The sequence below is a fragment of the Castor canadensis genome, chromosome 8 (assembly GCF_047511655.1).
Source record: "Castor canadensis chromosome 8, mCasCan1.hap1v2, whole genome shotgun sequence".
NCBI lineage: Eukaryota > Metazoa > Chordata > Mammalia > Rodentia > Castoridae > Castor > Castor canadensis.
Genome location: NC_133393.1, coordinates 30375519 through 30387621, shown reverse-complemented (window position 1 = coordinate 30387621; position 12103 = coordinate 30375519). Strand labels below are relative to the sequence as shown.

The window sequence follows — 12103 nt, the reverse complement described above, 5'->3', positions numbered from 1 at the left end:
AGACATGCAAAAAGAATCAGAGGAAATACCTGTTAAAATTAGATTCCCAGGGTCCTCTGAAAGATTGGAGAGGGACCCAATCATCTGTGTTTTTAAAATGAGACCCAAGTGAATCTTAGCAATGAACACTGTTGGGGAATAATAAAGTACTAGATAAGGTAAAACTAGAGACCTTGTTTTATGAACAAGAATTAAGGAACCCTCCTTTTATCTTTAGCCCAGGCACGTTTTAGCTATACGCATCAGAGTTAGTACTTCCATTCTTCTGCTTCACCAGCAGGAATCTACCTAAGCAGAGAAACCTCGATGAAAATTACTGCTTTTACCTTAGAAAGAATTGTTCCTCATTATATAAATGTGCTTTCAACCTTAGCTTTAGGGTTAAGTAATTTTATTTTGACAACTTCTTTACCTTCTCTTTAAAAAAACATAAAAAAATGTTGATTTCAAAAGCAGGCTAAATTTCTGAGACAATATGGTTATGCAGGTATATATCTCTCTATATAGCTATTTACCTTTAAAAGTACTGTGTATTTATGAACATCTGTACATATGTGCACAAAAGTAGTATTTCAGGCCGAAAACACACATGGAACTTGAATTCTTATGAATACCACATTGCAGAAATGCTAACTAAAATACAAACCATCTGACAGAAATCTTAGTGGTTGTCTCTGTTTATTAATGAAAACTACAAACCACTTTCTGTTGTCTGGGGAATTTTCTGAGGTGAGGCAATAGGCACCAAAGCTGAAAATTTTAGTAACCTCTGTTTATAAAAGATAAGGGTACAATGAATTTGTAACTTTTCATAGTAAGATGGTAAGTCAAAGCAGAAACAGTGTAATATGGTGCCATTTGGTGAAAAGTTCTTTCACAGGGTGGGAGAGATACATATTAAAGTAATAACTAAGACTTAACCACACTAGACTTTCTTAATTTACTCCAGCCCAGGTTTGCTTTCGTTTATGTCAATGGGTGAATTGTACCTCGCCACATGGTACATATGGTTTCCATTATGTTTGTCTTTATCCAGATGTTTTTCATTTCTACCATTAAATCTTGAGTTTTAAATTTAGAGGCAGGTTGAAATTGGTAAAGAAAGTCTATTACCTGTGTGTTTATGGCAGTGTTTAAAGCTTATTTTTGGAAATCCTTAGTCGTGTTCACACATTCCTCTATTCCATTTTCAAAAACAGAAATGGAGTCACAGTTGACTTTATCAGCATAGCATCAAGGGTGGAGGATTTTTTTCTCCTTGCACAGATTAAATGCTCTTCTGTCTATCTGATTTCACATAGTGAGGTGAAGCTCACAGTGGCCTCCTTCTTGTCTGATCGCATTGTGGATGAAATCCTGGATGCACTCTCACATTGCCATCATAAACTGGTGAGTGCTAGACACATCTTGGGCTAAAACTCCTGTTTTGGCTCTGCTAAGATGCCAAATGGTTTCTAGCCTGGGGTGTGGTTTCTGTTCTCTGTTTCATTCCTTTGCAACTTTATGTAAGAAGTTTCTGGTTTTCCTCCTTCCTTTTCTACTTTGCTTCTAGCCATTCTTGACCATGTTAGGATTTCTTCAGAGGGAATGCCAGGGGAAAACAGAAGTGAGCATATCTAGAAATCTTTTTTTATTATCAGTGCAAGTGAAAAGTTTTCATAGGAAATGATGTTGAGACTGAGTCTAAAAAATCAGCCTTTCTGTGGCTCAGGTGGCTAGAGTGAGTACCTGCCTAACAAGCTCAAGGCCCTGAGTTCAAATCCCAGCACTACCCAAAATAAAAAATATAGCAATACAACACAGTTGAAATCTCCCAAGCAAATTGTGAAAATGCTTTTTTTACAGAAAAAAAATTGAGGATAATTATGATGGATGTAGATGACCGGTTTTGTGGTATTAAATTTTGAGTGATAATAGAGAATACTAAAAGGAGAACAGCAACAGTTTCTTCTATATGAAGCAGACAAATGAGAAAAATGTGTGACTATCTTCTAAACTCCAAAAGAGAAGATATCTCTAATAGCCCTACTTAAAATATTACCTGTTGATGGAGCTGACCCCTAACTAATGCTTAATGATCCATGGCCATTCACTAGTTCAGAAACCAAAAGAAGAAACTTCTATCAAGAAACTTATAGAACAATTTGACATGATCACAATATCCAAACAGAAGATATTTTTCTAATTTTTTAAATTGTATTTTATCAATATATTTGGTTTGTGACAAATTGGAAATGTATTTTTATAAAACCTAATTTGTTACCACATTAAGTTGAAGCATCACCATTTTCTAATTCCTGGCACAATAAAGACCTACATCTTTGTTTAGAGCCAGACTTTTTCTTTTCTTTTTTTTTTTTTTAAACACAAGCAAAATCAATTCAGAATCCTTTTTAGACAGTTTATTGATTTCCCACAGCTCCAGGAAATGTCTCAAAATGCTTACTTGGTGCCCAAATGCTGGCTGTTGTGACGGCATGACTGTGTATGTGAGGAGATACCGAATGTTTGAAATTTTCACTTTCACATACATCCAAAAGCATTGACATTTTCTTTTTGTAGTTTAAAAAGAATTGTGTGAATGTACTTTTGTGTTGTTTTTGAACTTCATTTTAACATTAATACTGCTGGTTTGTATTACAAAAAGAGAAGTTAGATGCTGTCTGAGTGAAATAGTATCTTCAAGATGAGGCTTGTTTCCCATGAGATTCAGAAAATGTTTTCTCCAACGTAAGTTTAGAAGTGTTTCCAGCTTCCAAACAGACATGGCAGCTGCTTCTCAATGTTTCAAAAGAATTAAAGTTTCTGATGTTGAATCAGCTCAACACTGGAGATTTTGAATTTCATCCCAATTCATTCTGCTTCTTACCATTTAATTGTTTATCTTTACCCAAAACAGCCATGGAAATAACACATCGTATCAAACATGGCATTCCTTACATGAAAATGATGAGCACTAGTAATAATTAAATTTTCTTTAATAATTTCCTTCCTCTGAGTCTTCAAAATAATGAAAGTTAGAATCATTTTATTTCCCTCATTAGCTATCTTTAAGTACTAGATAGAGAAGTGAATTCCTATTAAATAAAATCACTAAAAAGAGCACTACCTATTTTATTTTAGACTAAGTAGTGTACTTCATTTATGAGCTTTATAATTTCTTGCTTGAAACACTCTGCCTTCCAAAGCAAGAAAATGAGAAAGGTAAATTACTGTATTTTGTATTATTAAGAATTATCATTAACTACTTGCCAAGGTAGCTCTCTACTGCGCCATCTTGTGGAGGACATCTTCAGGAATTCCGTTAGCCAGCTCTTCCCTTATTTCTGAGTTTTAATTTCTCCTTTTCTTTGTTTTGACCCTCCAGGCGGACCATTTCAGTAGACGTAGCAAGACCCTTCCTCAGCAAGAGTCCCTAGAAATCGAACTGGCTGAGGAAAAGCCAGTGAAACGTTCTGTTATCACAGTGGAGGAACTGACAGAGATAGAGCGTTTGGAAGATCTGGATACGTGTATGGTAAGACACACCCTTTGGCAACACATCATGCCAGTCACTGGATGGACTATGTTCCTGGTTCACTTATTCATTTATGTCTAAAGTCTCACTGTTTGAAATCAGACTGAACACCCTATTCTTTCCTCAGACAATTCTTTAAAAACCTGTTGCTCTGTAAAGTTTCAGGCACCCACATTTGCACACCCCGCTTCTAAGGCCCTATACCCACTGGGGATGGGGAGGATTCCTAAATTATTTAGAAGTAGATTATGCAACTCTTAAAGAGTCTTTGTAACAGGGAAATCCCTTTAAATAAGACTATAAATAATGTGTAGAAAAGGGCTGGAGGAGTGGCTCAAATAGTAGAGTGCCTGCCTACCAAGCTGAGACCTGGAGTTCAAACCCTATTACTACAGAAAATAAACAAACAAAAAACAACTGAATAATGAGAGGAAGGACTTTTCTCAAGCAGAACATATTGGGTGATAATCTCCTGCTGGCACTGCTACTCCTTCTTTTCTTATAAATTTTTAGCATACCTTAATCAGATGTCCCGATTCGATGAGATGCTGTCTCAGTCACTTGACTTGATACAGTTGTGGAGACGGTGTGCATGTTATAGTTTTGCTTAGTAGTATGTTTTCATTTCTTACGCATTTCCTAAGTTTCATGTGATGTATCCATCTGCCAGACGACAAGAATGTTCTGGTTGTTGATACCGTTTTTCCTCTGAGGACATTTCACTTCAATCCTTATTTCATTATTTTTAATTTTATAGTATTGGTCTAGCTACTTACTTCATCATGAAATCGGTTGTATATGTGTGTTTCATCTTCTGTGTTTAATATGCTTAGTTTTACTAAGATACTCACTGTTCAGTATCTCCTTACAATCTGAGAGGGTAGTAGTGAGACTAGATTTAGGTTACTTATATGTCCACGTGTTTCTACATTAGCATCTGATTTTAGTGATTGTTAGGTGTTGCCACTATTAGTGAACAGGGCTTGTTTTTAACTTTCAAAACAGATGATCTGATTTGGGCAATATTATTTTTCCAGACTGAAAGAGAATGCAGTACCTTAAGAAATTTCCTTATTTACAAGCCACTGTTATATTTTCTTAAAGCCTGTGAATAAAATACTCTAGTGTTCTGCATAGAAAGCCCTGTCATATATGAGGAAAGCAGCAAAGAAAGCCTAAAATATAATCCAACATCTTAAGTAACACTTGAAATAACATCACTAGTATAATTGGAAAAAAAGATACTATTTTATCATAGAATAATTGTTCCAGAAAAATCAGTAATAGGAAATAAATCTGAATGGAAAAAACCTTAAGTCTACATTTTGTTTCCCACCAGAATTATTTGGCCATGTGTAAGTTGGAAAGGGGCAACTAGTAAAATGTACTTTGTCAAGTTTATAGGTACTGTGGTCTGTGAAGAGGGAGTGTTGGTTATGAAAGCCTAGTTCAGCTATAGTAATTTGGCTTTTAGTGTAAGCTTTATTTGTAAGTAGTTTTTGTTTGATTGACTTGGAGGATTTGTTTTGCAAGAAGAAGAAAAAGGATGTTCTCTTTAAATAAGATTGGTGAGATAAGGATGGAGGAGGGGAACCATTTTTTTAAAAAGGTAGATGTGGGACCTCCATCAGAAACTCAAGTAGAACCAAGCTGGGGGTCTTTTCACACAGAATGGCTTCCATTTTGTAAGAACCATCTTGCTGCCATGATACATAAAGAGTAAGGAGTACACATAGATCTCTTTGAACTGAACTCAAGGATAACTCAAGTTCAGAGGGTGGTCTTTCTCTGATTCAGATGGCCAGGAAGTGGGGCTGTTCCTTAGGTGAGAACTTGCTGTTCCTATGGCAATGAGCAAAGACTTGAGGTGTTGAGTGAGTGACGTAAAACACAAAGCAGAGTTGGCTAAAAAACTACAGCAACAAGAAAAAATACTTAGGTGAGCAGAATTTTTGTTTTAGAAATAGTCTTCTTTTCTAATTTTTTTAAATCATTATTTAACTAGATTAACAAATTGTTAAGTAGTAGAAAACCAGAGTTAAATTTGCTGTTAGTTTATTGGAAAAGACTATTTTGCATAAAAGGTTGATATCAATGAATTTTGTACTACAAGAATTTCCTCTACACATTCAACCAAACCATCAGTTCTAAGCCACCCAAAGAAACCATAATTTATGCATTTACCTTAAATGCAAGGATCCTCCCATTGAAACAAATCTATTTTCTGATCTTTAAGCATCTTACTCTAAGCCAGTAGTACAAACTTACAGCTAATTTGGTAGCAGTAGAATATTAGATTAGTCTTTTAAAATAACCCCGCCCCCGCCACCTGACATAATCAAAATAGTGAATCACTATTGTTTCTTCATGACATCTATTATCAAATATGTACTGCAGTTGCATATTTCAAAGACAGACATTTGAGATGGTTTTTGAAATGAGCATATGCATTTTCCTTGGAAACATTTCTGTTTTAAGTGATCCAGGAAGTTAGGACCTGAGATTAACTATTACATAGGAAATTCTCAGAGTCACAAGTGCATTTGACCTTTCCCACATAGAATTAAAAGCCCCTGGCAGGCAGACCTCGTGCCATAGACGCAAGGAGAACACTGTGGAATTTGATTGCTTGGAGAGACGCAGTAACGTTTTTGTTAACTAAAACGTTTGCTAATAGTCCAGTGAACTGTGAAACTTTGCCTTGGGCATTCCAAGGTAACCTTGACACGTCCATGACTTTTTGTTTACCGATTTAGGCACAGAGCCTCACACTTTTTGTCCAGGATATTCATGAGATCTACTAAATCTACTTTGAACATTCTTCTGCAAACATAGAGATTTGAGGTATCTCTCTCTCTCTCTCTCTTTTCCTATCCCTGGATTGCTAATTTTCATATTTTCTTCCAGTCCTCCTTGGTCCAAAACTCAATTCCATTTGTTATAACTACAACTGCACTAGGGAAGGCACAGGAGCATAAATTAGGCATAGTCATTTATATTAATTTAATTTTAAGGGTTACTTTCCAGGACACAGAAACAATAATCCACATGATTGATTTTGTTGGAAGAAATTCAGTACTTAGTCAGCAACTACTAAACTTAACACCTTGACCAAGAAAAGAATGATTGAGTGGGATCTGTTATCTGCTGGAGGATGGCTGAATGCTTCTAATCACCTTAATTTCATACAGTTAAAGAAAAAGGACATTCCTTTAAACAGAGTAACAGAAAGGAGAATTTTTTTGTTGTTTTTTAGAATCTTTGCCCCTCATCAATAATTTTTCTTTTAACTAGAAAGAAGCTAAGAGGTAATCTTTCTCACCTAGTGGGATGTGGTAGGGAGGAGTTGAATAACAACTCTTAGAATAACCTGTGAAGTTTTCCAGTCTATATTTACTTTCATAGCTACCAGAGATTCCAACACTCCCTTAACTCCAGAGCAGAAAATCAGATTGTTTTAAAACATCTTGTTCATTTATTTCACACTTATGTAGTACGTATGACTTGGCTAGACACTATCTCAGCTCCTCCTGATAATTAGCTAGTTGACTCCACATTACAACCTTTGAATAATTAGGTCCTATTAATATCATGTTTTTAACAAATAAGGAAACTGAGGCAGAGAAAAGTTGAGTAACTTCTAGTGTTAACCAGAGGCAGGCCTTTTGATACTACTCTGTGTGTTTAACCAGTCAGTATATGGATTTCATCTGTCCTGTATTTCTTATGATCAGCGTTGAATTCTGTGTTTGATTTAATTAGACTGAATTGATGTCTATAAAAATAGCTGCTCACCAATCCCAGATGAAATGAACATATGAACAGAAGCACAGGTAAAAGGCACAGTGCTCCATAATCTCAATAGAAAATTGCAATTTTAAATATCATTGTCAAAAATCTGGCACATTCAATTGCTATCTAATTGTTAGAAAAGAATTTGCCCACTTATGGCTAACACAGAATATTCTGTGCCTCTCCATGTGTCATTTTATTGGTGACGATGATTAATTAGCTTTCCTATATCCTATTTATCATTTCAACACACACATGCCTGGTATGTAATGCAAAATATGTATTTCCTTAGAATCTTTATTGTCCATTGACCATCTGTTCTTTTCCTGTAGTCAGATGTCTTAGAAAATTAGTATTCCAAATCGTATCTTTCAACTTTGGTTTCTTGTGGCCCTTGGGGTGTTGAAGGATGCAGTTCTTGTGCTACTGATTAATTATCTCTAAATATTCAATTTGTCACCACATGTAGTATGCTACCTTTAAAAAACAGCAGAAATTTGGGGCTTAGGTCCTGTGCCAAGTTGGTGAAGAACCAGTATCTGCTCTTTAGGCATAACTAGCTCACTAATTGTATGAGATTCTTTCAGTTATTTTAATGAGTGTCATACCAGTTTTAAATCAAAAGATATTCATGCAGAAGAGCAATTCATCTGCTTAGTGCTATTTCCTTGGAGAAGAATTTAAAAAGTCTTGAATTATTGCAGAATATATCTTTGTGAATCCTGTCTCCCATGATAAAACAGCAATTATTTTCCCTTAACAAATTCAACCTCAAATTTCAATATATAACTGTTAAGCCTTTTTTTTTCACTTGTTTTATTATTCATATGTGCATACAAAGCTTGGGTCATTTCTCGCCCCTGCCCCCACCCCCTCCTTTACCACCCACTCTGCCCCCTCCCTCTTCCCCCCACCCCCTCAATACCCAGCATAAACTATTTTGCCCTTATCTCTAATTTTGTTGAAGAGAGAGTATAGGCAATAATAGGAAGGAACAAGTGTTCCTGGTTGAGATAAGGATAGCTATACAGGGAGTTGATTCACATTAATTTCCTGTATGTGTGTGTTGCCTTCTAGGTTAATTCTTTTTGAACTCACCTTTTCTCTAGTTCCTGGTCCCCTTTTCCTATTGGCCTCAGTTGCTTTTAAGGTATCTGCTTTAGTTTCTCTGCGGTAAGGGCAAGAAATGCTAGCTAATTTTTTAGGTGTCTTACCTATCCTCACCCCTCCCTTGTGTGCTCTCGCTTTTATCATGTGCTCAAAGTCCAATCCCCTTGTTGTGTTTGCCCTTGATCTAATGTCCGCATATGAGGGAGAACATTTTTGGTCTTTTGGGCTAGGCTAACCTCACTCAGAATGATGTTCTCCAATTCCATCCATTTACCAGCGAATGATAACATTTCGTTCTTCTTCATGGCTGCATAAAATTCCATTGTGTATAGATACCACATTTTCTTAATCCATTCGTCAGTGGTGGGGCATCTTGGCTGTTTCCATAAATTGGCTATTGTGAATAGTGCCACAATAAACATGGGTGTGCAGGTGCCTCTGGAGTAACCTGTGTCACAGTCTTTTGGGTATATCCCCAAGAGTGGTATTGCTGGATCAAGTGGTAGATCAATGTTTAGTGTTTTAAGTAGCCTCCAAATTTTTTTCCAGAGTGGTTGTACTAGTTTACATTCCCACCAACAGTGTAAGAGGGTTCCTTTTTCCTGCATCCTCGCCAACACCTGTTGTTGTTGGTGTTGCTAATGATGGCTATTCTAACAGGGGTGAGGTGGAACTTTAGTGTGGTTTTAATTTGCATTTCCTTTATTGCTAGAGATGGTGAGCATTTTTTCATGTGTTTTTTGGCCATTTGAATTTCTTCTTTTGAGAAAGTTCTGTTTAGTTCACTTGCCCATTTCTTTATTGGTTCATTAGTTTTGGGAGAATTTAGTTTTTTAAGTTCCCTATATATTCTGGTTATCAGTCCTTTGTCTGATGTGTAGCTGGCAAATATTTTCTCCCACTCTGTGGGTGGTCTCTTCAGTTTAGAGACCATTTCTTTTGATGAACAGAAGCTTTTTAGTTTTATGAGGTCCCATTTACCTATGCTATCTCTTAGTTGCTGTGCTGCTGGGGTTTCGTTGAGAAAGTTCTTACCTATACCTACTAACTCCAGAGTATTTCCTACTCTTTCCTATATCAACTTTAGAGTTTGTGGTCTGATATTAAGATCCTTGATCCATTTTGAGTTAGTATTGGTATAGGGTGATATACATGGATCTAGTTTCAGTTTTTTGCAGACTGCTAACCAGTTTTCCCAGCAGTTTTTGTTGAAGAGGCTGCTATTTCTCCATCGTATATTTTTAGCTCCTTTGTCAAAGACAAGTTGGTTATAGTTGTGTGGCTTCATATCTGGGTCCTCTATTCTGTTCCACTGGTCTTCATGTCTGTTTTTGTGCCAGTACCATGCTGTTTTTATTGTTATTGCTTTGTAATATAGTTTGAAGTCAGGTATCGTGATGCCTCCAGCATTGTTCTTTTGATTGAGTATTGCCTTGACTATTCGTGGCCTCTTGTGTTTCCATATAAATTTCACGGTAGATTTTTCAATCTCTTTAATGAATGTCATTGGAATTTTGATGGGAATTGCATTAAACATGTAGATTACTTTTGGGAGTATCGACATTTTTACTATGTTGATTCTACCAATCCATGAGCATGGGAAATCTCTTCACTTTCTATAGTCTTCCTCAATCTCTTTCTTCAGAAGTTTATAGTTTTCCTTGTAGAGGTCATTCACATCTTTTGTTAGGTTTACACCTAGGTATTTGACTTTTTTTGAGGCTATTGTACATGGAATTGTTTTCATACATTCTTTTTCAGTTTGCTCATTGTTAGTGTATAGAAATGCTAATGATTTTTCTATGTTGATTTTATATCTTGCTACCTTGCTGTAGCTATTGATGATGTCTAGGAGCTTCTGAGTAGAGTTTTTTGGGTCTTTAAGGTATAGGATTATGTCATCTGTAAATAGGGATATTTTGACAGTTTCTTTACCTATTCGTATTCCTTTTATTCCTTCTTCTTGCCTAATTGCTCTGGCTAGGAATTCCAGTACTATGTTGAATAGGAGTAGAGATTATGGGCATCCTTGTCTGGTACCTGATTTTAGAGGGAATGGTTTCAGTTTTTCTCCGTTAAGTATAATGCTGGCTGTAGGTTTGTCATATATAGCTTTTAGAATGTTGAGGTACTTTCCTTCTATTCCTAGTTTTCTTAGAGCTTTTATCATGAAGTGGTGTTGGATCTTATCAAAGGCTTTTTCTGCATCTATTGAGATGATCAAGTGGTTTTTGTCTTTGCTTCTGTTAATGTGGTTTATTAAGTTTATTGATTTTCGTATGTTGAACCACCCCTGCATCCCTGGGATGAAGCCTACTTGGTCGTGGTGAATAAGCTTTTTGATGTGTTGTTGAATTCGGTTTGCCATTATTTTATTGAGGATTTTTGCGTCAATGTTCATTAAGGAGATTGGCCTATAGTTCTCCTTTTTGGAGGTGTCTTTGCCTGGTTTTGGGATAAGTGTAATACTGGCTTCATAAAATGTGTTTGACAGTTTTCCTTCCCTTTCTATTTTGTGCAACAGTTTAAGGAGGATTGGTATCAGTTCTTCTTTAAAGGTCTTGTTAAGCCTTTTAATACAGAAATTTGATAGATCTGACTTGGTCAAAAAACTATTTTTTTAAATCAAGTTAAACATTCTGATACTAATAGTTCTTAATTGAATGAATCTAGTAACAGTGTTGCCAGATATGGGCTATTTTCAGTGTATTTCATTTTAAATTAGCTTCACTAATATAAGCTATGTGCAGAATGCTGTTCAAATTATAGTTGTTAGTTTCTTCTTATAATTTTATTGTGCAGTGTCCTTTTCTTATTGATACCACTTTAGAAAATGGAGATGTAACTTTAACCAGTAAAAAGCAACCTGAAAATTCCTTTATTTCTTAATTCTATATTTTAGAACTATAGTACAGTCTCTAAAAAGGATATTGTACATTCCTCAAAGTTTCTAATAATTTTTGTGGTAGTTCTTTGTAGAAATGCCAGAGGCACACTCCCTATCCTCAGAGAGTTAATCTGGTTCCCTCAGGACCCAGAGTCACCTGATATTTAACTGTTAAAGGCACTGGCAGAGGTCCAATCCAAAGAGTTCCCTAGAGACCTGTCCTGTAAATGAGACCTAAGGTACAGTTGATTGTCCTCATAAGCACTCAAGAGACAAATGAGATCCCCAGGGAAAGCCCTCTGTCTTCCCTGTTTCTGTAGTCATTGCTGGGAGGAGGAGAGCCCACTACCTTTCCACAGCAGGTAACGGAGCAGACTTCATCCCCAGAGCCTTATGTCCCCAGTGGGAGCCAAAGTCTCTAGGAAGAGGACGGGGAACCTAAGAAATACCATCCATGAAAGAACTTAGAACATTCGCCTGTTGTGACTGGTCAGGACATTCTAAAACCACCACCTCAAGCGGGCATCTGATTTATTGATAGGAGTGATGATTTTTCTGAGGTTAGTTTTGACATGTGGTGATAATTATAAAAGGCAGTTGTGGTCTTTTCTCATGAAGTAAATTAAACAAATGACACTAATAACCTGCATATTTATAAAATGTTAACTATTCCTCTTATTACCTGTGTGTGTGTGTATAGGAGTACTGTACTACTTCTACGAATAGTACAGTAGCAAAACAATTTCTCCAAACCCAGCCTCACTTTTCAGCCATCAGAAGTGTCATATTTCAGTAAG

General features: G+C 36.2%; 1 protein-coding gene across 6 annotated transcripts in view; it reads left to right on the top strand.

The window, feature by feature from the left end:
- Positions 1 to 12103, top strand: part of Carmil1 (capping protein regulator and myosin 1 linker 1) — a 325017-nt gene that overhangs the window by 238056 nt on the left and 74858 nt on the right. For all 6 annotated transcript variants that reach the window (XM_074082734.1, XM_074082733.1, XM_074082735.1 and 3 more), the window contains exons 28-29: positions 1302 to 1389; positions 3368 to 3517. In XM_074082734.1, coding sequence (XP_073938835.1) covers positions 1302 to 1389; positions 3368 to 3517 — 238 coding nt within the window. The remainder of the gene's footprint in view (positions 1 to 1301; positions 1390 to 3367; positions 3518 to 12103) is intronic.